At 34.2% G+C, this 27773-nt stretch overlaps 3 protein-coding genes across 3 annotated transcripts; 2 read left to right on the top strand and 1 right to left on the bottom strand.

The window, feature by feature from the left end:
- Window positions 1-4815: 4815 nt before the first annotated feature.
- Window positions 4816-8700, bottom strand: LOC133807115 (phosphoacetylglucosamine mutase). Its single transcript, XM_062245276.1, has 7 exons — window positions 8197-8700; window positions 7878-8020; window positions 7535-7789; window positions 6715-7124; window positions 6447-6622; window positions 5608-5704; window positions 4816-5347 (listed from the first exon to the last, which is right to left on the bottom strand). Exons 1-7 carry the CDS (start codon window positions 8668-8670, stop codon window positions 5187-5189), a joined length of 1716 nt encoding a protein of 571 aa, XP_062101260.1. The 5' UTR covers window positions 8671-8700; the 3' UTR covers window positions 4816-5186.
- Window positions 8701-15082: 6382 nt separating this feature from the next.
- LOC133805287 (uncharacterized protein At1g32220, chloroplastic) lies at window positions 15083-19862 on the top strand. The gene is made up of 10 exons (XM_062243421.1): window positions 15083-15325; window positions 16163-16280; window positions 16379-16467; window positions 17138-17193; window positions 17278-17333; window positions 17793-17886; window positions 18518-18597; window positions 18855-18897; window positions 19184-19275; window positions 19500-19862. The coding sequence occupies exons 1-10, from the start codon at window positions 15270-15272 to the stop codon at window positions 19674-19676; spliced, it is 861 nt and encodes a 286-aa protein (XP_062099405.1). The 5' UTR covers window positions 15083-15269; the 3' UTR covers window positions 19677-19862.
- A 1420-nt stretch (window positions 19863-21282) lies between these two features.
- LOC133805286 (transcription initiation factor TFIID subunit 10) lies at window positions 21283-24076 on the top strand. Its single transcript, XM_062243420.1, has 6 exons — window positions 21283-21490; window positions 21572-21636; window positions 22753-22815; window positions 23110-23167; window positions 23250-23300; window positions 23676-24076. Exons 1-6 carry the CDS (start codon window positions 21398-21400, stop codon window positions 23754-23756), a joined length of 411 nt encoding a protein of 136 aa, XP_062099404.1. The 5' UTR covers window positions 21283-21397; the 3' UTR covers window positions 23757-24076.
- Window positions 24077-27773: the final 3697 nt, after the last annotated feature.

The raw sequence follows: 27773 nt of genomic DNA, 5'->3' as shown, positions 1-27773 counted from the left end.
TAAAAAACTAACCTTAAAACCCTAATATCGCAGCCCCTTTCGTATATGCGTGCTCTCTGTTTGCTGATATGAGGAGAAAAAAGACCACAAATTAATAAAATGGCTAGGGGACATCCAACGTCTCCCACTAGGACACGTGGCACGTCTTCCAGTGGGAGACGTTGGATGTCCCCCTGGCCATGCACCCAGTATATTTTCAACGTCTTCCACCATTTTTATTGTCTTCCAATTGTATTCATTAATAAAAACTTTCAATGTCTCCCACCATCAGACATTTAAAATCTCTGATAAATTTTAATGTCTTACACCAATGGTGTAAGACATTGTAGGGAGTCATTGTATATCAATTTTGTTATAGGGAATTAAACTAATACTGTATTAGCATCGGAACTAATAATCTATTTAATAGTGACAAACCTATAAAGATTAGTGTTGGAATCTTTTGCCACAATACATAGAACATGAGAAAGAAGAGGACTTGTATTCCTTCCACTTGAGTGGATATATATGACGTATTTATATATATATTCTTTTTTTTTGCTGAGATTAATTATATATATAATTCTTAATTAGACATATTCTTCTCTCTCTTCTACAGATAAGGGACCTAGCAATATAAGTTAGGTTTCCACATTAGTTCCCATATTATATTGGTACTTCCAGAAAAATTGTTTACCTTTCCAGTTAGGCCATCTTATTAGCTTCATATATCACACTACTTACAATTCATGATCATAGATAGTGTTATTAATTTTTACTATAAATCTTAATTAGTGGGAATCTTTAATTAATATTTATAAAATGCACCTTAACAATTTGTGAATGGATAAATGCTTATTACTTTTAATTAATGATTATTACTAATCAGAAATAGATTAAACCCCTAGATTCCTAGAGCTCCCTAGTTATATGATTTGATCTTTTAGCTAGAAAATTAGATTGCAAGAACTAACTTCAATTTATTATAATTAAAGTTGTTTGTGACTAATTAGAGAGGACTAGTTTTATAAAGCCTTAATCTCAATAAGTTTAATAAGTTATAACAACCAAAAAAGATAAAACTAAATTAATTAGTGGGGAATGATGGAATCAGGCATATAGATTTGGTATAAACTTTTGCACTCATGTTATATATGACGAATCTCATTGTTTTCAATATAAGATTTGAATTTGTTCTCTTATAAGATGTCGTTTTCTCATGTATATATATACATAAACAAGAAATTAAATTTTTGAATGACGAATAATGGAATATGTTTTGTCTTACTTTTTACCACAAACTGTAGTAACATTGCTTTCATAATAAAACATGGTCCCATAGTACATATAAATATATATATATATATACAAATGTATATTTATATGGTTATAATCTTATAGATACCACCATCACTGCATAATGACTCACACTCAACCATGTTTGGTTCTAGATATAAAACAGGCCAGGTTTGGACATGTCTCCAATTAAAAAAAGTCTCCATATTTGATTTTTTTTTTTTTTTTTTTTTGTATAAAAGAAAGTTTTAAAAATTTAGAAAATTACCATTTTATATATAATATAATAACATATAGGTAAATTCTGAAATGTTTACTCCTAAAAAAAAAAACTATAGATTTACTTATTTTTAGACATGTGAATAAGTTATAATTTTTTTGATATAACATTGTATATTATAGTTATAACAAACTTCTTACTAGTTTAGAAATTTTTTTGAATAATTTACCATGTCAAAATATAAATCAAAATAACTTATTTCGCGTGCGGCAAAAACAAAATAGGATACACGGCCATTTCAAAAAGTGCCTCTGAAGAACTACCATGACATGATTGTACTATATGATTAAAATCAATAATCATGATTGTAAACAGTACTGAATAAATCTTAATCACTATTATAACCAAAAAAGAATTAAATCTTTGCCCTATATATAAATCTACTAATGGATCTCTAGGTAGCATTAAAATTCCTTTCTCTTAATGATCGAATATGAGAATTTCAACTTGGTAGGTAGACAACTTTGCAGCCTAGCTCTATATTAGTTGATGAGTATAGATCCATTACTACAGATCAAAGTTATATATACATATATATATATATATATATAGTAACAAATTATGTCTACATCGATCTAATTCTAAACATGAGACGGCTGCGCACTAAGATCTCATCATATTCTTTCTTTGGAAGCTATTCTCCATAAATATGCATATATATACATACATATATATTCATCTAGATTGAGATAGTGTGGTCTAATCATGATTGGGCTGCAAGTTTACAAACATGACATACATCTCATGTGTATATATTCCAACTTTTATGGATTCATATTTGAGATTCTCTCCAGATTTTGGATTAGACATATAGTACAACTTGATATATTCAGTATTATTAATTGTCTAACTTAATAATTTCCTACTACAACATGAACAAAGAAAAAAAAATGGATAATATGGGTGTAAAGCATATCCCTAAACATGTTGGATTTTCTCCCTAAGGTGCAGTCATTTCGATAAAACAGTAGATTACTTGTTATGATCTGAGTGGGGTGTCTATCTTAATTACTTTCATGTCTATAAGATATTTTGTATATCTATGAGATATCTTGAGCACACAAGGCTTCATCTTGAAGAGATCAGCCTCGAAATATCTTAATGCATTGCTGAGAACAGGTCTTAAGTTGACGAGTCATGGCATTGAGCTGGTTGATCTCTCATAGCAAAGATTAAAAAGGAAGGTAAGAAATAAAAGGAGAGGTGTCAAAGTAACAAGACAAAAAAGGTAGAAAATAATACCAAGCATATATTTGAAGAAGGCATCGCAGCCTGAAGAAAAGGTCAGCTCCCTCCAAGGCCATCACAGCCCGAAGACCCACTCGGGCTGGTGACTTAGGGGAGGCCGATGGAGCTGATCGTGATGATTGTTCTGGAAGACTCGTCGAGATCTTAAGAGTTTATTTTGGTGGAAAAAAATTTACTATAATTTTGTCATGTACAAAGGAAAAAAAAAAGTGTGCCCTAAAACTATGGATGAATGTTCCTTTTAGTGTTTTGGGGACTCAATTGTAACATAAAATTAAAATGAAAAGCTAAAAACATTTTGAAAACCAAATAGAAGTACATAAAAAAAGGTAAATATTCATTTGTTACCATGTATTTTATCGAAATACAAACTTGTTACCTTTGATAATTATCAATCGATACTCTTTGTTTAAAAACTAAATAAGGGTATATAAAAAAGAATTGATTTGCTATTAAATTAAAATTTATATTTATTTAAAGTTAATGGATAAGATTTTAATTAGTTTTTTAATTTTTTAATTCTTTTTTTTTTTATGAATTCTGAAAATATATTTAAATAATTTAAAAATAATAAAACTATTAAAAATCAAATAAATCATTAAATGAGAGACATTATAAAAATATTAAAAATTCAAATTATGTAAGTTTTGCAGTATCGAATAACTATCATTCGAAACAGAAGATAACAAATTTGTATTTCGAGTATTTTCAGTGTCAAAGAGATCTCGGAGAAGAGACATGCCAATCTATCAGACAATGATGGTGAAAGTATAGTTGTATAGTAGGGCTCATTGTGCTAACGTGTTGCACGCTGATTGAAGAGTTGCTAAAACTTGGCCTTGGGATTTGTGAAAAGAAAGAAAAGAGAGGCACGCAAACAGGTAACTTGTGTGATGAATGGACCATGAAGTGCACACTTGCATGTGGGTGAATGGACAACTAGGACCCGCATGCATAAAAGTTTGAGCTAGGCCTCATCATGATATGTAGTCAGTAGGCGCACACTATTAGAAATGTGGCCCAATGGGTGAGCTCTCACACCTTCCATTCCAACACATGAGAGACTGATTCATCGACACTCTTCATTCCATCATTTTTGGGGACCCCAGCAACAGTTTCGACACAGTCAAAGTGTTAGCAAAAATCAACTGGGAATGGGAATACCTTAAAAGGGATTAACCAATCCTTCATCTCACTCCTAACAAAAGCAATTCATCCCAACAAATACTTAGCCAAATAAAAGAAAGGATAAAGCCAACTGCAGAGGTACTCTAGCCATAAGACAATTGGAAGTGGTTAAGATTTTTTATCCTTGTTCTTGTTTGGTTGAAAGATTCCAAATCCCTAAAACCCAACCCACCCTCCTGTTTCTTCCAATGCATCTTTCTATGAATCTCATCACCTTCCCACCAATATCTATCTACCATAGCTTGGAGGCCCTTCCAAAGCATACTAGGAAATTGAAACCCTCCTATAGTATAAGTAGGATTAGCCAAAGCCACTGCTTTAAAACCTATGCTCCTTTAATTAGAGCTTCTTCAATACCTCTTTAATCTCCCTAAATGCTTGTCTCTTACCCCTTCCTATCAACAAAGGTAACCCCAAACATTTCACATGAGAATCAACCAAGGGAGAAACATTTGGACTAAAGGTGACTGAGGACGACGAAAATTGAATCTTTTTATTTGGTCAACTATGGTGTTGAGTGGAAATGATCAAGCTCGAGAAAAATTATTTGGAAAAGCTTTTGAAAACATAGAAATTACTATTAAAATTAGAAGGATTGGTTAAGCTCAATTGTACAGCACATTGTTGTAGAAGTTTGTAAATATTTTAAAATAAAATCATATTAAATTCAAACAAAATGAAAATTGAGTGTCTTACACGGCTTGGATGGTTGGAATGAGAAAATGCATGCTCCCAGTGGACACCATAGAAGCTCTGTTGTTTGAACAACACCATAGAAGCTCTGTAAATTTATAGTCAGAACAAATAGAATATAACATGTTCCATAGAAGAATGCTAGTACCTTTCTTATTAATAGCAAAAGCTATTTATTTCAAGTTCTTTAGAAACTAGAGAACATAATTAATGCTAAAAAAAAGAATTAATGCATCAACTGGATCTTTTCCAGTAACATGACTCTAAGTTCTGCGGTCCACACTATTTTGCATACATATTTAAATGGGAAATTTATACCCTTACTCATATGACCAAGATTCAAATTCTCATATCTATAATAAGTAATAGCATAATTTATAACAAGTAGGTAGCACACTCTAAAGAATAATAATATTAAATCACACACTCCAAGTAGTCAAATGAAGACCCTTTGTCTTCATAAATCGGTCAGTTCAGTTAGTGATAGAAAGTGTTGGGAATCTTAGGATTTGGAACTGCCGAGGCCCAAAAACTTATCAACTACGTTTGCCACACTATTTGCTAGGCTGTTTGCTTCATCTTGTGTGGATGCCTCTGCATAAACCCGTATCACATCTTCTGTCCCCGATGGTCGAATGAAACATCGGCCTTTTGGATATTTAGCTGCATTTTTTAAAAGGAGAAACTGAGTCCTTAAATTTGATCATGTGAGATCCAACTTTGCCCAATGAAAGACTAGTAGCAAATACTAATTAAGCATCTCTAAGTGGTATTTTTTATCAGTTATTGGATCACAGTTCCATTCCTTCTGTACAATAAGATGATGGGCTTTTTTTTCTCAGAAGCTGGCAAACCAATATGAAGGGAACTGATAATTAACTTTTGTGATGCCAGTATTAAGAGAGATCTTCTAAGCTGCATACCTGTTTCAGCATTAATGGCTTCTTGAATGCCAGGGGGTTTCACAACCTCAGTTTCTGAATTTGCTGTAACAACGGCAGTTCTATCTACGACTTTGACCTGATAAAGTAAGAAATGCCAAGCCAATTAGAAGATACAAAAAAATTGAAATAATTGTACATAACACAATTATATCAAAAAAGCTACTTCAAACTTACAGATTGAAACCTAAATTAGGTTGCCAACGTTAAATTAAATTTAAAACATATATATATCTATCTATATATATAGTAAAGGAAAAGTCTAGATTGAATAATGATTTTTAAATCAAGACAAAAAACAGCAGAACCTCATGGTCATCCCACCCTCACCACTGAACTAGTCTCAATACATAGAACACATTTCTCAAAATGGATAAAGACTTCTCAGTTGCTGGAAAAGATACTACCCAGAGTTAACAATGAACAGGTTTTCCATCTACAATAACTTCAAAAGTGCAACTTGCAAGTGAAAACACTGTTCACGCACACAGATATATACAACAAAGGATTAATGTTACCCAAAAAAAAGTGTATTTGAGTCACTGAATTTCATGAGCTAAAGAAAATATAAAATGAAGGAAAACAAGGAGAACAGACTAGCATTTGGTTAATATTCATACTTCATAACAATATCCAAAATTCAGACAAAAATCAAGAAAATTTCATATTGAAGTTAGATTGCAGTACAACAGGCATACATTAATAAAACATAAGATTTAGAACAAGGAAATAATACCTCCAAGTAGGTTAAAACTCCATCTATTGAACGTAATAAAGGACTCTACCAATGTTTCATATAAAAAATAAATAAAGATCTCTACCTTAAGTTGCTTACTGGGTAGATCATGATAAAGTTCACTCCATCTATGTATTGACCATTCCTTGTGTCGTAAAACAGCCTCCACTAAGAGAACCCCACTTATAGCATCTCCAATAGCCTGGTTGATTAACTTACTGACTGCTAATAATCTCAAAGCAGCCTTTCGCTGCTCTTGACCTGAAACAAACACCAGATTTTTCATGAGAGTTAGCCTGTCATTCTAGCAATTGCATATTAGATGCACCTAAAAATCATTTTAAGTTTATCACCTTGAGCTCTAGAAGAAAGCTCATCAGTCTTGGCCTCTAACCAATGTAAAAAAGGTTCAGAGAACAAAATGGTTCCATGGCCATTTGCTTCAAAATAGATCCCAATATCATAATGAGAGGCTTTCTCGTGTAGGTACTTCACCCCTGTTGGAGTAAGAACAACTTCTATGCCTAATTGCTTCAAATAATCTGTGGATGCTCCATTTGCATAAGCAGTTTGTACAACGCCAATACGACAATGATAATCATTTTCATCTGTTCCCTTCATGAGAATGCTTAGCTGCTCCTGGATAAATATAGCAAACAAAGATAATATCTTGTCCCCATCAACAAGTTCGATCTTAGTACTATCTTTTGATGGCACAGTAAAGTATACGAATCGATCGGCATCTCCATCCAAACTAGCACACCTGAAATATGAGAACCATCCGAGCAATTAACTCCATTATTGAAGTTAGCATTTAGCATCAACAACGACAATATATCATTAATAGAACTAAAACAGGATTACCACACAGCCAAGTAATTAAGATTTCACACCTGAGAAATTAAGATAAATGCTTGAACCATATCTTTGATTCGTGTAAACCACAATAAAAATAAACTAACAAACTAGCTTAAGTGACAATCATAATCATCAAGTATCTATCAATAATCAGACGGTGTCAAGCAGCGGGCCTAGTCATATGCTCAAGTTCAGAATTCAGAAGTAATTTTACTACTCCAATTGCTTAGACAAACGACTAACACAATTTAAACTTACATTAAAGCTATTAGTTTCAGGCTGCTTTCACTATTCATCAACTAAAAAAGGGCTCACCTTATCCCAACGTCCTGCGAGCCAAAACCAGAAGGAACAACTTTCTCTTTCTGCACAAAATCAGCACCAACACCTTCATTTAGCACGCCACCTCCATTTCCAGTGTTTCGAACCTCAAGTTCCACCCCCTTCAAATTCAACATTTCCTTCAACACCAAGAGCTTTTCACCTCCAACACCATTAGCGCCATCGACAACCAACTTGTCAAACCCCTCATTGCTTTCAGCTCCACCAGGAATCAAATCCACCAAGGACCTAAGCCAAACCACACAAACCCCTTACAATCTAATCCATAGTTACTACTCTCTATACGCATAAAACAAACTAAATTCAACTCACCAACCTGAAGGACATCGAAAGCTGCTCAAAGTAATCAAATTCGGCTGCTCGTGTGCTACAATTACTAGCTCGAACCATCCAATGTAGCTGAGGAGTGGTTAAAATCCCCACATCTATGGCAACAACCCCAATAATCGAACCAATTCCCTTCAATAAATTATCGATACAAAAAGTAAATTAAATTAAATTCCCCAAATATTCCAAAAAAAAAAACTACATTTTCAAAGGAACAAACTTCACAAGTCTAACTCGAGCATAGATTGGCCACTGAGCTTATATGTATAAATATAAATTATAAAAAAACAATTGTGAAGAACCCTTACAAGTTTAGTAGCTTCGAGCAGAGATGGGCCACTAGGCCTCGTATCTCTCCCAACCAAAACCTCAACCTTCTTCTCTCCACAACGCTCGATCTTCTCAGATATCAGGCGGAGGAGATGGTCAGGAGTGGGTGCGTTGGCAAGAGCATCGGCAAAGGGCTCCCAATCCTGAGAGAGCATCCCGCCGCTGGGGTCGACGATTTTGACTCCATTATCGGAGACCTGGTTGTGAGAAGCTGTGATCATGATTCCAATCACTGATTGGGTCTTCAGAGCCCTGAGCGCACACAAGATCCCCATCCTGTAAAGCGTCGATTGGAGAAGCGAAGCTTCAGCTCTGAAACCAGATGTGCCGTACGATGGCTTGAACCCTTCCGGGAGTGGGAAACGTGAGGCGGTGCTCAGCAGAAGCGATCGCTGCTCTTCTTCCATTTTTGATGGAGCAAAATTCTTCTGAAGAGAGAGAGAAAGTGGCATCAGAGAGGGAAATCGGTGAAAATAGAAAAAAGCTTATGATTCCAATTTTATATATATATATTAATTAATATTATAATTTGGATAAGAAAACATTCATAAATTAAAGTGTTTTTTTTTTTACATAATCAAATAAAATATATATAAAAAAAAAAAAAAAAAAAAACAGAACAGTTGTGGACCCCTTGCCTTTTTGTCCTTGTGGGTTATCTTATATGCTCATCAATACAAATTTCAGATCACACAAACAAATCTATGAATAAATCGATCCAACTTTTCTTCGTAAGAGTAATTATACATTTGATTGAGATGAGATCTACAGTTTTAAAAAGCGGTGGTACGTTACTATAATGTTTTGGGCCATATTTTGTGTTTACATATATTATTTCTCATTTTTCTAAGGTTTTGATATTGTATTTTACAAATTTCTTAAAAAATAATAATTATTGTTTGTACAACATAGTACACAACACGACAATGCTACAATACAAAGAATCTACTCACAAATGAGCATACAAAATATAAGGAGTCCACATTACAAGAGCAGCGTTATTATTTGACACTTTAAAGTGTCCACTATCACATTAAATGATATTTTATTGTTGGTTATTAAATTTAAATATGTGGAATCTGATATTAGATTACACCAATAACGATATATCACCTCCTTGTGGTATCGAGCACCAGTGGTGCCCTTTACATTTCTCTTACATCAATTAGAGCACAATGATACTCCTAAATTTGTTACTACTTACGCTATACTTGAGAACATCATCTCTTTTTTGAAATCATTTTGCACTTTGACCTAGATTTAATATTTTTTTATAAAATGATCTCTGTCTAAAATTTCGATGAGCTGTCTAAAAATTTCGACCAATCGTCTGAAAATTTCAACCAACTATCTGAATTTTTCGACCAGATGTCTAAAGTGTCGGAAATTATTTTTGCAAAAAATTATCAAATCTAGATTATATTGCAAAATCACTTCAAAAAATAAATTATTTTGCCAAAAGACCCATTTAATATATACAATATAACATCCCCCAAGGGGAATTCTAATCCAAGTACTCTAGGCTAAAGTATTAATATAGAAAGAAAAAAAAAACCTTGGTGAATTTCGACATATTTTCCTATTGTGTCTAGGTTAACCATATTTTCTGCATTTGTTTTGCTTTGAAGTCTTATGTGATGCCTTGTATCTTCTGCGTATGCCAACTTTTATTCTACGTTTTGGTGGAGGCATTTATATGTCTTTCACATTATATGGTATTCTAAGCATTTTAGTTGTCTATGAGATAAAGAATTGTGTATGATGCGACGTATTGTATTGTATAGTATTATATTAAGTTATACTGTATATCATATTTTTATATAGAATTATATTTAGTATTAACTAGTATTTATATATAAATATATCACATATTAAAAAATATATGTTATACTACAAAATCTAATATAATACCATATAATTCAATAGGAATACATAGTACCAAACGCAATCTATATGTAGTGTTGACGCCGTTTTTCGTCAACAGTGAAAGAAGAGCACGTAAACAACAAACAGTAATGACCAATTAAAAAATAACAACACAAAACACGATTTTACGTGGTTCAACAGTTAAATCTGCTTAGTCCACGAGTCTCTGTTATTAAACTCAAGATTATCTCTAAAAATTCTTAAGCATGAATTCTTTAGAGTTTTCTCTCAAGGTTCAGAATTTCGGCCCATTACAATGGTGCACGACTTCTCTATTTATAGAGAAGGATGCAGAATACTATCTCACATATTTTGGGTAGTTACTCTTTTTGTGTAAATAAATTAAATGGCTTTAAATGCCTGCAATCCGATATAAAAGGAAACGTCCCTTGAAGACCAGGTGGCGTATAACTAATCGAATAATATCCCATGATTTTATGGGATTTATAATAATAAATGCAGAGCACGCCCCTTATAAACAACACTTATAGATATTCAAAGTCATTATCATATATCTCCAAGGCCTTAATCTCCCAGATTTCTCATCAGCTTTCGAGCTAATGACATCTCCCGAGGTCACATGGCTTCGAGATAGTACGTACGTCAGGCTCGGAGTCCCTGATCCGAGGTCATTCCTGAGGATAGAGGCGTCTCGGGAGCTACCTTTCGAGATCGTGAACGTTTCGAGGCCACCACATTCGAGGTTGTCTCGAGTCTTGCAGGCTCGATATTTAATCCTGGAGCATACTTCGAACTTTATGGGTTCATTCGCTGCGAATCCAGCTTTCGAGGTCACATTTAACATGGCTCGAAATCTGGGTATAACATGTAGTAATTCATGTTTCTTTAGTATTGTACTCCAAATAATAGTTGCAGAGATCTTATTTCATTTCCTTTATAATTGTCAATGTATGTTCACATGTCATTTTATCCATTTGAAATTAGTTGCATGTACACATTTAATCTTTTATGTTTACTATGTAAGCTTTTGTAATATTAAATACACTTGAAATAATTCTTCATTTGATGGTTTCACCTTAGATGAAAGCAATTAAAATAAAGAAAGAAAGAAAATCCAAAGTTTCAACACACTTGTACAAAACAAAGTAAACATACACCAATTGTATACTTTTGGGTATATTTTTTTTCCATAAACTCATTGTTATTCTTTGAGAAGGAAATATAATTATTGTTTTAACATTTTCTCTACACGTTTTGACAACTTTACTTCTTGATTGTATAAAACAATCTTGTCCATTTATGATACACAATTTTTGTCAAATGGTATATATTGGTTTCTTGTATGGTTTTGCATGCCTTTGTAAGATGTTTTGAAATTGTTAAACAATGCATACTTTTTTGTGTGTAAATTGATTCCAAATTTTGTTGGAGATGATATTTTCTATGAGTTTATATATTTTTAAACCTTGTGTTTTGTTTCATTACCTGTTTGGACCCTGTGTTTTGACAAATTAACCCTGTTGTAACGCCCTGCTAATTAGGGTCCATTACCAGGTGTGTTTTGAAACCAGTGCCGGACTTACTAACAAGTCATTTGGACTAAACACGTGATTAACTACTAAGGTTTGGGTACTAAAAACTTTTGATCAATCATAAACATTTCCATTAAGTTAAAGATAAATTCTCTACATGAGATCCCAAAAACATTAGTTTAAAAGTCTGTTACAAAACTCAGATTACATATTAAGCCGTCCTAAGCAGCAAAAGCTGGGCTAAACCCTAGTTTCTTTGAGCATCTTAGCCGTGGTGGTCGAGCGGACTGCATACGTACATGCCACTGCTAATGTCCTCCGACTCATGGCTGGTTGAGCTTCTCTTTACCTTTACCTGCACCACAAAGCACCTGTGAGCCAGAAGACTCAGCAAGAAAACTTAATTAACAGTTCAGTGAATAAAACAACCATCAAACAGTAATAACTGATTCCGGTGCATTCATTATACCCAATTGGAGACCATAGAGTCACACAAGTGCATGTCGCACTTCCTTTTAGGTTGTTGGCATCCGAGCCAGTCAAGTGCATGTTGCACTCCCAGGGTGGCCCAACCATGGTAGCCTGCACTCCACGTGCATTATGCCACTCTTAGCTTATAAACTAAGTTCCTTATGCCCTTGACTTATAAGTCAAGCCACCACGTGCCTTCAACTTATAAGTTCTAATCATGCATTCACATATCAGGTGCAGTATTAATATGCATTCACATAAGTTCTAATCATGCATTCACATAACAAGTTCTAATCATGCATTCACTTATAAGTTGAAGCCTTGGGATTTTCAACTATAAAGAATCTCCCAGAGCCCATCATATTCTCAACTAATAAGTTGATCCCCAATTAACATTCTATGATACCCTAGTTTATAAACTAAGCCTCACAGTCATAACAGACAGCCACGTGTTTTATATAGCATACTTAACAGATAATCACGCAATGCATTATAATACATTCACTCAACAGTTATAAGCATAATCATAATTATGCACGTTACAACGTACCTAATCAGACATTCACAACATAATTATAATCATGTCATCACCTTAACTAAGTTCTAATCATGCATTCACATAACAGGTGCAGTTCTCTTACCTTTGGTTCGTATGCGGGTTACTAACGACAACCCTCCGAGCACGGTCCCCGATTCAAGCCCTTAGCGAAAACCTAATCACAACCGCGATATAGAAATTCCCATCAATAACAGGTAAATAACAACTTCCAGACCAACTCTTAGCCTCCGGGACATCGAATTCCACTTAACAAGGAAGTAGGATCGATCCTGAGCCCAAACGGTTAAGTTTCCAACCTAAAAATCCCATTAAGGTCAATTTTCCCCTTAAGAGCCGCAGCCCCTCACAGCCGAGCCCCGGCCCGCCTCTGATTCCAGAGGCTCGCCCTCCCTGGAAACCAACGCGCGTCGCGGCGCGCCCCTGAGACACCGCGGCCCGCCCCTGCATCCGAGCCCTGCGGGCCTAAAATCCCCTTCGCAGGCCGCGGCTCATCACCACGTACCCATAATTTTTTGGGTTTTTCTGCAACCGAACCTAACCAAAACTCACTAAATTCCATCCCAACCTTCCAATAAATCCCCACAAACAATATACCTCTTACCAGCAATCAAACCCAACTAAATACCAAATTAAACTCATCACAATCCAAAACCCAATCTCCCAATTAACAAACATGCATGAACTCTATAATTCTAGATATACCAACTAAATTAACATAGTATCCCTCAATTCAAGATCCTTACCTCAGCTATATGACTCCAGTAGCAATAACTCTAGCAATCCCCCTGGTTTCAAGCCTTCCCTCCAAGCAAGACCCTTCAAGATGATCAAAATCACCAAAGCCCAAGAGAAAAAAAGTGTAGAACGAGAGAGAGAAAGAAAGAGCTGCTGAATTCCCTTTTTCTTGAAATTTCCTAAACTTTCTGTGTATATCCCAGCCAGCTAAATTCTATACTTGAGTGGAAAAGACTAAGTTACCCCTTGCTCTTAGCTTATACCCCAAATATCCACAAGGGCAATTTTGTCATTTTCCTTAAATCCCGCTATCCACAATTTGCATCCTATAATTCCCGCTACTTCCAATATTCTCACACAATCACCAATAAATTCCCATTACCCACTAATTCCCAGTAATGTAGTAACTTACTAGAATACCCCGAACCGGGTACCTAAACCCCGTTGTGACTTTTTCGCTATCTTGCTCATCGGGACCGCCTCTCGTCAAGTAACTCAAATATATCCACATAATAATGTGGCCTCAATCACACAAGCACATATTCACATAGTTAATATCTTTAAAATACAAACATGATTATATTGTAATATAATTCACATATTAACTCAATTATTGCCTCCCGGCCCCCTAATCCAGGCACTAAGCCTTATTAGGAAATTTGGGATGTTACACCTGTGTTTTCTAAAATAGTTCAAATAGACCCCTAAACTCGATTTTGATCAAAGTTTTTTGAACTAAAATCACAAATAATTCATCAAACTAACAACTCAGAACAAAAATACAGTCATTCTGCCTAAGAACTGTGTTGTTATACTCAATATTTTGTTCATCAAAATCTGGTTTAGGGGCCTATTTGAATCATTTTACAAAACACAGGGTCCAAAAGATAATTTGTCAAAACACAGGGTCCAAACAGTTAATAAGGCAAAACACATAATCTAAAAATGTATAAACCCTATTTTCTAAAACTAGGTTAAAATTTCTGTTGATCTTAATGATATTTGATTCTCAATCGGTTATAGTTTTTGGTGGTGGATCTTCACTAGTTGTAATGAGGAATTTGTTGAGTTCAATGACTCATATCCTAAATAATAAATATGATTTTCGCCCCTTGAATTTTTTGGGTTATAACTACTACTAAATTGTGTCATTCTATCCAAAATTCGGGGATATATTTTGGTAGTTTTAATATTTCGGGAGCACAACTCTACAATTCAAAAATAATTTAGGTACAGTGATGATTCTTCAGAAGTGTGAAAAAGTTACATGTTAAAATAATAGTTCATGAATGGTAGTCGGGATTTTAAAATAATAATAGTTTTTATTCTATCATAAAATAGATTATTTTCGATTGAATTTTTATTTGTGATAAATAAAAGAGATCCAAAATAGGAGATCTAACGATAAAAAACTCATTCTTGTACTCTTATCATTTCATTTCATTATATTTTATTAATTATTTATAATTTTTTTAAAACATAAGATATTTAAAAATGACCTTTTTTGTAAAGTCCTTACAATATGGAAGAGAATTTGATCATACGGACCAAAACGAATCAATATAATGGAAACTGAAAGTCATGTGGTGTGTGTGGTTAACACGCTACACTATCTCGCATCACTAGGCTTGGACTGAGCCACATGTACTCCCCACCTGTCCGCACCGGTTAAGCGCCACGTGTTTTCTCTTTCTCTCTCTAAAACCAGCCCAATTTCTTGAGCGAGAGAGAAAGAATAGCTAGCTCGGCTATACTCTCCGACTAACTTGTTCCTTCGTCAGTTTTCTCTATTTCAATTTCAATCAGAATCTGAATTGATCTAAACCCTAGAATCAGCAGAAGAGGATTTCGGAGAAGGTAATTTCAAATGAGGACTATCGTTTCGCGGTTGATCGATTCAAGATCATCACTTCCCAGGCTCTAGTAAGCTCTTCTTCATTCTATATCCCTCTGTGTTTTTTGAGCCATTTTTCAATTTCGATAAGCATTTGGTGTTGAGCTGACTGCGTGATCATTTTTTTCCCCAAATACCTAGAATCATGTATGATTGGTTGCCGAGAAAGTGGTAATTGAGTGGGAACATTTAAAAATATAGGAAGTAATTCGCGAATGTTATTTGAATAACAATGTACACCATTTTGTTCTGATTGTTCTGTCTTAGCTAGTTTGTTTTTATATTTTGATGATTTTATATTTAATTTTGTGAAGCGAAAAAGGAAATCAAATGAAGGTTGCTGTTCTTTCATGTTAATTATATGTTTTGCTCATTTGATTGTGTTCTTTTTAAGTTTTAACACCCTAATACACAAAATGAATATATATGTATAATTCTAGACTCTGGCTAAACCTAAAAAATGTTAGAATAAACACTTACAGTAGGTTTTATTTGAATGAGATATTGCTATCAAGAAGTAGAACCCAAAGTACTAATGTTTTATCTCTCTGAACTAGATTTTCCAAATTGGGGACCTTTGGTGTACTAAGTTCATCGGACTAATTGCTAGCCATTATACGGTTTATGACATTTTCTGGCGTCTAATAAAGAAAAAAACTCATTGCTGATAATAAAACATGTCATCATGGTTCTCCTGTCTTTTTCCAAGACCGTTCTTGATGTTATTTTGATAATTTGGGTCAGTTAAGCTGGTTGTAGTGTATATTCTATGTTAATCCGAGGAAGCATGTTCACTGACTCACTCTTTTGTCAAGGAAATTTGTTATCTTTTTGTCTTATATTCTGAATTTTTATTTGCTGCGTAGTACACTGGCTGGGTCCAACAGTGCGAGATATCTGTCAACAGACTCTAATAAGGTTGATGAGCCCTTTAAAGTCGAGGAAGCAGAGACTGTCAATGTTCCTCCTCCTCCTACAGAGAAGGTAATTTGCCCCCCACTCGAAGTTGGTAATTCATATTTTGGGTATGGTTTAATGGATTCCTCTGCTGTTATGCATTTTGATTTGTCATTTTGCTTCAGTTACTTGTGTTGGGTGGAAATGGATTTGTTGGCTCACATGTTTGTAAAGAAGCTCTAGATCGTGGTTTGTCGGTTGCAAGCTTGAGCAGGTATACTTCTTTATCCTTCTTTATCATGATCAGTTCCTGTTATCTTTTTGGCTTCTTCATAGGAAGTGTTCTCTTTAGAGGATGTTGGAAGTCTGTGGATGCATGCTACAAAATTCTTCTTAGAAATGACTAATTTTATCCTGCATAAATTTTTAGGCTCTTTCGAGAATAGAATGTCAAAAAAAGCAACTAAAATGTATAGTTTATAAAAAAAATGGATTAGAATAATTTGGGTTTCGTATATGAATATTGAAAATTATTTAATGTCACCAAGATAATTTGTCAAAATGATGTGCATGGTGTGGATTTTGGGGTTGAGATATCACCAAGATAATTAGAACAATAAAGATGCATAGTACGCTGACCAGAATAAAATAGCATAATATGTTGACCTAGTTTAAAATTTCCCGCCATTATTTTCTTGTGGTGCTTTATATTATGGTTCTACTCTAGAGTCTCATAATATCTATTTTTCGACAAACAAGGATAGCTTATCAGATCAGATAAGATTAGAATGGTTGCCAATAACTAGCATACAGGTATTTAGGATATGCAGGTCATGTTTTTGGATCAAACTTTAGGCCCTTGGTTTCAATGAGTAACATCTTTATACTTTTCACTTTGTGCAGCTACTATACCTTAAAATTTCCTCTCTTTTTTCTTTTTTCAGATCTGGAAGATCATCTATACAGGATTCATGGGCTAGCAATGTGTCTTGGCATCAAGGTTTGGTTCTTATTTGAAATATTTGTATTAACATTCTTTCCTTTTGATGTTATGGTGGCTCTCAACCATGTTGAAAATCGGCAGGAAACCTTCTATCACCTGGTTCATGGGAGGAAGCTTTGAGTGGGGTCACTGCTGTGGTATTTAATCCTTTTTACTCACTGCAGGAGAGCAAATGCTCTTCTTCTGTGCATGCACACATACTCGCACACTAGCAGTAACCTATTATACTTTCAAACAATTACACTGTTGCTGGTGCTTTAGCATGGATGACATGAAGTTTGTTCATCATTTTTCTACTCACTGTATAACTTAAGGATATTCCATATAGCAAAAGAAGAATCAAACTTTGCTTATCAAATACTTATGCTGAAAAGAAATTTTAAACTACATAGTAAATTAGCAAAACTTTTCATATTTAACTGGGCGCACTCTATAATTCCCTCCTCTGGTTAGCTTTTTAAAATATAACAGATTGCTATGTTATGTACCTTTTCTCTCACCCTTTTTGTATCATATAACTTCTGACTCTTGTGAGTTACTCTGTTATCCTGGGTAAAATTATTTTTTCCCTGTTAATTAAAGCTTCCTTTTTCTAGATCTCCTGTGTTGGTGGTTTTGGCTCCAATTCGTACATGTATAAGATTAATGGGACAGCAAACATCAATGCCATTAGAGCTGCTTCGGAAAATGGTATAGCTCATACAAATGTTTCAAGTGTAATCTGAACTAGTTTGTTTGAATCTGAAAGAATATCTCTACAGTCTAAGCATGAAACAGAAAATGTGTCAGAAAATGACGGTAAATAAACTGTTATGATGTCAGAGCTAGGTCATTCAGAACCTGTGGAAGTTGCGATTTCAGTTCTAGATATTTTAGTGTTAGTGGATTAGGAGAATTGGCCCAACTAAATACTGGGACTAGTTGGTGATGCAGCCGGGAAAGGGTAGAAGAATGGGACTTGTTATGGGCTAAGTATTAGATATTTAGGATTTGTATTATTAGGATAACTAGATATTGTTAGACAATTATATTTCATTATTGATAAGTTTCATTTAATTGCGAGAAATTGGAGTTTTATCCTAGTTATATAAGATTTGTTATATAGTTTCCTGGTTGGTTTATGCTGTTGTTTCTTTAAATAGGATAGTTGTGTTCATTAATTTCAGATTTGACACGAGTTTTGTCACTTCAAATTTCCTTTTTTTTCTCTAATTCTCTCTTGATGCTTCCACTTCTCTCTCTGTTATCCTTCTTGCATTTTCTATACTATTTGGCCTACTGTTTTTAATTTAATTTTTAAATTTGGGTCTCACTCCTACAGGTGTGAAAAGATTTGTCTACATCTCTGCTGCTGACTTTGGCTTTGTTAATTATATATTGCAAGGATATTACGAGGGAAAGGTACAATATTAATCATTTGTTATTACAAGTTCTGTTTCTTCATGCATGGTATTTACGCAAGATGACTTATGCTTTGAGCATGTTCACTTTTATATATGACGTATTTAAGTGTATTTGTATACACATGCATATTCCTACCTGTTCTCTATGATTGTAATGCGTATTATTGGTTTCCAGAGTGGAAAAGGTAAGCAGTATTTGTGTATAGTTATCTGTTCTTGTAACTGAAAATATTATTTGCGTCATATTTAATGTAGAAAGCTGCTGAAGCGGAGCTGCTAGTTAAATTCCCATATGGAGGTGAGTTTTTCTTAACCATCTTCTCAGTATAACTTTTGTTACATGTATATAAAACTGTGAAGTGACCACCCTGAACTCTAATTCAAAAAACTAGTGTAGTTTTATTGTATAGCCTACCGTTATAAGAGTGAGCCGGGGCGGCTCTCCTCTTTCCATCCGCTTATAAAAAATCTTAAATTTCTACATCCAATAAGATTCTCAATTATAAACCCTGCTATGCTATGAATTATTTAGATTACAATTGACAACTTTAGGGCAGCTTATGACTTGCATGCCCCTATTTCAGGAGTGGTTTTGAGGCCTGGGTTCATTTATGGAACTCGCCAAGTTGGAAGCATGAAATTACCTTTGGGCATTATCGGTTCACCACTGGAGATGGTAAATCTCTAATTCTTCCCTATGTTCTATTTGGGGTACACATATCTCCCATTTATCTTAGAAAGGCTATGATGAACAGTGTGGTCAATTAACAACTTCAATTGGGCCTTTTCTGGTATAAGGATTAACAAAGTTTATTATTGGAAAATATTTGTTGAGGCTATCTGTAGTGGTTTAGGATAGTTGTTTCTTATTATTTAAGCATGTTATTGGCATGAGTGTAGGTTTTCCAACGCACAAGATCTCTTACCCAACTACCTCTCGTCGGGCCACTCTTCACTCCTCCGGTGAACGTGACTTCAGTGGCGAAGGTAGCTATTAGAGCCGCGACTGATACCGTCTTCCCTCCGGGAATCGTTGACGTGAATGGAATACAACGTTATGGCCAAAAGAAGTTTTAGTTCAATCTCTTGGTTTTTTGTGAAGTTGTTGAAACACTTGAAATGGTAATCTTTTGTTCCTTTTACCTGTGAAATGAGATACTGCACGGGGTCATCTTGCCTCATTGATCCAATAATGTGCGCCAAGTAATGGCTGTATTATCATGTATTTATTATATGACACTAAAGATGAATAATTTTTTTTCACTCTTGAATTATCATCAACTTCTAAGTTGTCTCCAAAGATTTTTAATTCTCAAGTTCCTCTAAAGAAATTGGAATTGTTATGTTGCATTTCTTAAACTATTAATTCCTTGGATAGGAATAGTCCAAGTGAAAATAATATAAGAAATGGCTTTGCACCACACCAAATATGACCGATTAATGAAATTATAGTAATTCTCTTAATTAGTCTATTTGTTATACATGTGTTCAATTAATGCATTTTTCAAAGTTTAATGTGAGCTTGCTTGACCTTGATTTTTCTATGTTTAAGTTTCTAATGTTTTAAGTTTGATTTTAAGTTTGTAATAATGTTTTATTGTATTTTGTTAGATGTTTCTTCAATTAATTTTAGTGTTAATCATCGTTTTCTTATAAGAATAAATATTAACTAAACATTTAATAAATTATACAAAAATTTAATTATAATTTAATTAAATTGTAATTAAGAAAAAATTAATAATACTTTTATACACAATTTAACCTACTCAAAATAAACCCACACAAAATAAATCAATTTCTAAACTTTATTAACATAAATAATAATTAAAAAAAATAATAGATATAAACCCACACAAAATAAACCAATTTCTAAACTTTATTAACATAAATAATAATTAAAAAAATAATAATAGATACCGTAGAATAACTTCAATGGTAGCTTCCCCATTAGTTGCTTAACATCTCCAAATCATCTAAAAATATAATTTTTTATTTTCTCTCTTAATAACATCATTTTTGGCAACTTTTTTCATAAAAATACTTCAATGCTAAGCTACTCCAAAAATTACATTTATTTATATATATATACAATCAAAACAAAAAAAAAACCACCGTTGCCTAACAGAGGCAACAATGCTTAAATATTAAAGCTCTCCAATGCTTTAAAAACAAATAAGTTACAATGTTTATCAGAAAATAGTCAATGTGCTACCCAATGAGCCACCCCAATTGTACAGTGCATTGTAGTTGAGAATTTTGGACAACATCGCTATATTTGGTGATGCTATTTGGTGATGCTTTGGAGATGGGCCTTAGCAATAAGTTTTAAATTAGAATTCCAAGCTTACTCTAAAAAAATCTTTAATTTTCAATTTATCATGTGATATCACATATTACAAATAGTTCCACAAAATAAAATGATCTCAATTTAACAATAATTAGTTTTAAGCGAACTCAATCCTACTCTAGAAAAAAGGTCTCCACCTTTCAATTTGTAATATTTTCACATTTTAACAATTGAGAAAATAAATAAGTTAAAAATTTAGGGAAAAAGTCGTATATGGGAGTAATTGAAGGACTAATACAAAAACTAAAAAGTAAAAGAAAATTAGAAGAAAACGACAAGTCGTTTAGAACACTTGAACGTTTCGAAGTAGCCGGGATCGAAAGTTAATTCCATTTGCCTTCTTCTAAGTCAGTGCACATACGAGAGGACTCAGAGGAGGTTGGGCACTAACGAGTCGCCAATTGAGGAGAACTCAGTGAGTTGAATTTCAATCCCAGAGGGAAGAGAGAGAATGAACCAGAGCCAGCAATCGAGCGATGGAAGGCACGAAGAAGACACCGCCCTGACTGAGTTCTTGGCCTCGTTAATGGACTACACCCCAACTGTTCGTCTTCTATTCAATCTTGTTCTATTCTCTCTTTCTCTTTTTTCTTTCTTTCTCTCCACTCATTTCCTTCGTTTTCAGATACCTGACGAGCTTGTGGAGCATTACCTTGCCAAGAGTGGTTTTCAGTGTCCCGACCTTCGATTGTAGGTACTTCTTTGCTTTCTAATTTTTTTTTATCTCCTCTTCTTTCGTTCTAGGGTTTTTTTTGTTTCTTCTTCGAAAGGATTCAATCTCATTTGGTTAAGGTTTTAAGCTGTGAATATCTCTCCCTGTTCGATAAATTAGGGGAATTCAGTCGAGGAGGAGAATTTTAGGGCAAGTACAGCTACCATTTATGTATATAAATAATTTTGTATAAAATATAGTTTGAATTGGGAATTAGCGTTAGTAAAATTTGGGAGGTGCTGTTTTTGACTGAGAATTAAATACCACAAGATGACTTGATTCTCTTACTTAGGTGAAAACTTCGTGGAAGAGGATGAGTATTCTAAATATGTATAATTTGTTCTATTAGCCAGCTATAGTGATCATAATTGTTATTATTATGAACTTTCACAAAAATTTAAACGCAAAAAGAATATTCTTTTCGATTATTCACGATGAAAGTCTGTTTGATACTTGATAGCATAGTGAATATTCACCGTGGGCTTATGATAGTTTGCATTGAAATGTTGGTTATGTTATTGGTTGAATCTTTTATCCAGGAGTGAAGCTTTTCATGCCTCACTCTTGACCAGAATGTTACAATTTCATTATACACTTGATAAGGCAGGCAGTCGCAGCTTATTTGAGAGCTGTGCTTGTTCTTTTCCTTTCCTTTTTCGTTTGTTTTTGTTGAAAAGTTACAATTACCCTTAAAGAACCAGCCTTTCAGTATGCATAAAAGAAATCCTGGTTGTGATCGACCTAAAATCCATGGTGTTACTGTGCTTGGAGAAGTTTATGTCTGTGTTTTCCTTTTCTGAACATGTTTTTCTTTGGTTGGTGTAATTACTTAGTTAAGAGGTTTTGGGTTATTATCAGTGGGTTTCAAATGTCTTCAGAGTGTTGGGATACTTTAACAATGATATAGAATATATATATATGTATGTGTTTTATTACTTTATAATTTTTTAAGGAGTTTGGTTAGAAAATAGTATCTGAACACATTATGGTTTCTGTATCTCAATGTGGCAGAATTCTAGTAATATCGTTTTTCTTAGTACAAACAAAGTTACATGTTCTATTAGAAGAATGACACTGTTTTTCCTTATTGGCAGAGTCAGACTGGTGGCTGTTGCCACACAAAAGTTTGTCGCAGAGGTTGCTACTGATGCTCTACGGTAAGTCTATGCTGCCATATGATATTGGCTTGTTTTATAAGCTCACACCAACACATGCATTCTTGTTTATATAAGAATTTTATGTTGAGCTTGAGATATATTCTTCAATTCCAAAAAGCAGAAGAGAATGGTGTAGCTTTATAGCTGATCTTGTTTCCTAGCCAATTATGCATTACATATGTTAAAAATAGTACTTCGATGAATTTTATCTCAAAATTGAACTCTTCGCTTGTGGATTGTTTTCGTGACTGCATTAGATTTAGATATTTAAAAGGTATTTTTACTGGTTTACAGGCAGTGCCAAGCAAGACAGGCATCAGTCGTCAAGGACAAAAGGGACAAGCAGCAAAAGGTACGATGTACTCCAGTTAACTCGTGAAGCTTTTCCTGTCCTGTTCATCTTTGGCTGGTCTTTTAACTTCTTGTTGAAACAGGACAAGCGCCTTATATTGACAATGGAGGACTTGTCGAAAGCATTGCGAGAGGTATTATTAACTTATTCTTTTATTTCATGGAAACAGTTTCTAGACCTAGGGCACTTTGATTTAGGGAAAACAACAAGAGAAAATCTTCAAGTAATAGCAGATCTTTAGATTATACCGAGCTTTGAGCTTATTCTATTTTTGTTCCTGTGATCAGGATTTGTATCTTGTTAAATGATGCTGTAAATAATAGATTAAATTGGGAGTTCGTTTTCTTGTAATACTACCTGAATCAGTATCATACCTGTATTTGTGCATTGATTGAGTCAGATTTAGTGTATTCACATAATGTAATTGCTGATAAAAAGGGTTATTTCTGCTGGTTAGCATGATCTGATTAAAGTAATTACTTATTTAATTTAATTGTGGAATGAACAGCATGGTGTGAATGTGAAGCACCAAGAATATTTTGCCGACAATCCTTCGACCGGGATGGATCCCGCTTCAAGAGATGAATAAGTGAATGTTGTGGCTGGATCAACATTCAACAGTCCATTTACTTACTTTTGTGGCTATGAAAGTCGCTGCTAGAAAACTCAACTGTGCCCAAGTCATATATTAGTATTGTTTGAATTTGTACAATAGTGTTTCATATTGTGGATATATATTTGATTTCTTTGATAATTTCTTGTACTCCCATAGCAGAGTAGAGCAGTCTCGTTCTGTTCCCATCTACATTCTCTATGGTCCTTTCTCTTTGAATTCTTTTGAATGATGTATCAGTTTAGAGACTCAAAACAGCCACGTTGATCAATCTAACATCTACTAGTTTCAGTTTTTTTTTTTTAAATAAACTACAATTATAACTTAAGACATGTGTTATCATATTTTTTCAAATAGTTTTTAATAATTTAAAGTACTTAAAAAGGACTCAAAACAGCCACGTTGATCAATCTAACATCTACCAGTTTCAGTATTTTTTTAAAAATAAAAATATAAACTACAATTATAGCTTAAGACATGTGTTATCATATTTTTTCAAATAGTTTTTAATAATTTAAAGTACTTAAAAAGGAGATTATTTTGAGTAAGAGTGATGATATGAGCACCTAAACAGTGATATCACACTACTTTTTAAAATAGTGAGGCATCTTATTGATAATTGTGATTGGTTATGTTAATTCGTGTTGGAGTTTTATGCCTTGTGTAAAACTAATTTTCTATGTAATCTCATTTCATTATAATCAATTTTGACTTGTTAATTATATTGCTCACTTGCTTATTTACATGATTATTTATTTAATATAAAAATTTATTAAATCATGAACATATGGATAATCACACTGGATTATGATTGTGGTTATATGTTTCCTAAAGCATTAGTTTTAAGATTAAGTTTGCATATGATTGACACTGATTTGTTAATATACGATATGACCTACTTACACAATCTGGTGTGATGTCATATTCAGGACATTGACCAAGTAGATAAGATCGTATGTATTAAGTTATATCTAGATTGATATTGATTATAGACAGATAAGTAAAGTATCGTTATTATATATTCTAGTCATATCATAAAGTTAGAATTGTTGATTAATATGAGTGATTAATATTCTACTGATTATATTATTCAAGACCTCAGAATTTCATTACCAGCTTATCCTACGGACTAGCCTATACTTACATGTTGAAAACTTGGTAGTATAATTCAATAAGAGTTTTTATCATAGATATGAAATCTATAGCCTCTATCCAAGAAGTGAAATGATGATTTCCTTATAGCTTAGTTCAAGCGATAAATGATAGATATCTCAATTCTGTAATTAAGTTTACGGAAATATCATTTACAAATAACTTAGTGGTATTTAAGGATAAAATACAAATGAGAGGTAAAACGGTAATTAGCATTTGTCTTATTAGTAGATCATCTATAGAGGGTCGAATGACAGTTATGGTTATAACAATGGATAACATATTTACATTTCGTGTAAAGCGTTTTATGAATTCAAGAGTACAATTCCGAGTCTATAGTGGAGTCACAAGAAATTAATAAGGTAGTGAAATTATTCGTAGATCAATTCCGGTAACTTATTGGAGCTTGATTTCAAGGATCCATGGTCCCCGCATCACCTTTGAGTAAATCATTTAAAATGTCTCAATTAATTGAATTAATTGTCAATTAGGATTTTTAAAGTTGACTATGTCAATTTTGGAAAATTGTACAAAAATATGTGATTTAGAGTATAAAAAAAGAATATTGGGCAACTTTATTAATTATGACAAATTAGTGCTAAATTAATAAATAAGTTTAAATCAATGTTCAAATTATAAATATTTAATTTGAATAAGGATTTAAATATTTAACTAATTAATTAATTATGATAAAAGTAAAAGGAGAATTGAATTTTAAGTTCAATGGACTTGAATTTAAATTACAAAAATTCAAGGCACAAAACCTATAGTGAATTTCGGCCACTATAGAGATTTTTTCCTATTATTTTAATTAATTATTTAAATAATGCCTAAGGGAAGTCTATAAAATGATACCTAATTTTAGGGTTTTGAGAGGAATTACTTTTGGGTAAGTTTCATTTAGAAAACAACTCTCTAAAGCATCCACTCATATAGTCGCCCATCTTCTCTTCCTTTTTTCTCTATTTTCTTTATTTCATGTGTTGAGAACAAGCCCACACTAGTTCTAGGTTGATCAAAGGCTTGGTGAGGAAGACTGTGTTGTGCGACATGCACTTGACTGACTCGGATGCCAAACAGATGGAAAGGGAGTGCGACATGCATTTGACTAGCTCAGATGCTCTACAAATAAGAAGGTGTGCGATACACACTTGTGTAATCCTGTGGTCGTTAGTTTGTATATCTAGTTGGGAAAGTTCAACTTATAAGCTGAAGATTTGTTTGTGTTATCTGATAAAGGGCCTGGCTTAGCAGTATAGCATGCTCTACAGATTTGACTTATTAGTTGAAGGTTTAAGGACTCGACTTATCAGTCGAAGATTACGGATCCGACTCATCGGTCTGAGGTTACAAATACGACTTACTAGTCGAAAAACAAAGACTTGACTTATTAGTCAAAGGTAAAGCTCTCGACTTATCACTTGAAAGTTAAAGGACTCAACTTACCAGTTAAACTCGAAAGGAATTGACTTACTAGTCAAAGGCTGATGCACTCAGCTTATTGGTCGAGAGTTTAAAGGCTCGACCCAGGAGTTGAGGGTGGTAGTAACATGACAAACGTTGATCGTTAGGGTTAAACAATTCCAGAAGCGAGACACACGCTTGAATGCTTCTAAGGTCGCTGGAAATGTTAACATCACACCCTCTTGGCCAGCTTTAGGGCCGATTGTACGAAAGATGGAGATGGGCTCTAGTGTGGCTCTGTAGCCACTCAGCTAAGTTAATTTCATGTGTTAGTAGGATTATTGTTACTAGGCATGTAATTGTAAATCTATGATGTGATAATGTATCGCTTATAAGTATGATTATGTTTTCTTGCCGAGCCTTGGCTCACGGGTGCTAGTTGGTGCAGGTAAAGAAAAGGAAAGGTTGGATCAGCCATGAATTGGAGAGCTTCAGGGGTGGAGTGTACATATGCGGCCTGCTCATCCGCCACGGCCGAGGTTGTCAGTTGGAACTAGAATTGAACCCTGATTTTTCCGTGTAGGTCGGCTGTTGTATTTGTTTTTGGGTTTGCAACCGTTTTTAATTACAATGAAATTCCATGCATGGAAGTTAAACATTTTTAATAAATCGTTTGCTTTGATTGAAATTTTTAGTATCTAATGACTCGTTTAGTGAGTTAAGCACTATTTAAACTACACAGTGTAACGGTCCTTATTAGGAGGGCATTACACGATATCCATGAACTTGAGGAAATCCACTAAGTATTGCCTCAAGGGGAGGGTATCCCCTGCCTCAAGATAATCTTGACTCCAACCGCCAAACTCGTCGATGATGGTACACGCCTTCTCCGCCTCGTTAGCTAGACGATTGAAGAAGTTGATGGAGCGGACTCCACAGTGCCCTTTGATGGCCATGAGAGCGTCCAAATAGGTAATCTCCAAAGCTGTAAACTTTGCCTCGAAGTGTGTGGCCACGAGGCCCTGTCTTTTCTTTTGGACAAGCCGAATGTTGGCCACCTCGGCTGTTGTTCAACTTCCTCCGCTTGCCTGCCTGTTAGGGGAAGAATGGCCATCGACGAGGTGGCAATAGTGGTTACTCCCACAGACACATAAGGGAAATACCCTACTGGATCAACTACTTGTTCCGAAGAGGGGAACCCCCTCGAAGCTTGCCATATATCAAAACTCTCTGTAAACTTGATCGGATGCGTTGATGGCTGCACGAATTCCGGACCTCTCGAAGTGTTACTTCTCCAAACGATAGTTCTGAAAACGCAAGGACTCCTTGATGACTACTACAACATAAAGGTCACAAACTTCAGCAATAAATTCATCGTCGAAATCGTAAAATTCGTGCTCATGAAGTTCTCGCAATTCGTGGGACATCTGAAAAAGA

This window comes from Humulus lupulus, chromosome X (assembly GCF_963169125.1).
Source record: "Humulus lupulus chromosome X, drHumLupu1.1, whole genome shotgun sequence".
Taxonomy (NCBI): Eukaryota; Viridiplantae; Streptophyta; class Magnoliopsida; order Rosales; family Cannabaceae; genus Humulus; species Humulus lupulus.
This window is presented reverse-complemented; position numbering and strand designations above follow the sequence as displayed.

What these genes read in the sequence shown, in the direction of transcription:
- LOC133807115 (XM_062245276.1), bottom strand. Translation starts at nt 8,670, where the DNA reads ATGCCACTTTCTCTCTCTCTTCAGAAGAATTTTGCTCCATCAAAAATG. An exon ending in CAGCTTTCGATGTCCTTCAG is followed by an intron (nt 7,790 to 7,877) that starts GTTGGTGAGTTG and finishes GGTTTGGCTTAG; the next exon opens with GTCCTTGGTGGATTTGATTC. An exon ending in TCGCAGGACGTTGGGATAAG is followed by an intron (nt 7,125 to 7,534) that starts GTGAGCCCTTTT and finishes CTCATATTTCAG; the next exon opens with GTGTGCTAGTTTGGATGGAG.
- LOC133805287 (XM_062243421.1), top strand. Translation starts at nt 15,270, where the DNA reads ATGAGGACTATCGTTTCGCGGTTGATCGATTCAAGATCATCACTTCCC. An exon ending in CAATGTGTCTTGGCATCAAG is followed by an intron (nt 17,194 to 17,277) that starts GTTTGGTTCTTA and finishes GAAAATCGGCAG; the next exon opens with GAAACCTTCTATCACCTGGT. An exon ending in AGTTAAATTCCCATATGGAG is followed by an intron (nt 18,898 to 19,183) that starts GTGAGTTTTTCT and finishes CCCCTATTTCAG; the next exon opens with GAGTGGTTTTGAGGCCTGGG.
- LOC133805286 (XM_062243420.1), top strand. Translation starts at nt 21,398, where the DNA reads ATGAACCAGAGCCAGCAATCGAGCGATGGAAGGCACGAAGAAGACACC. An exon ending in CAGTGTCCCGACCTTCGATT is followed by an intron (nt 21,637 to 22,752) that starts GTAGGTACTTCT and finishes CCTTATTGGCAG; the next exon opens with AGTCAGACTGGTGGCTGTTG. An exon ending in AAAGGGACAAGCAGCAAAAG is followed by an intron (nt 23,168 to 23,249) that starts GTACGATGTACT and finishes TTGTTGAAACAG; the next exon opens with GACAAGCGCCTTATATTGAC.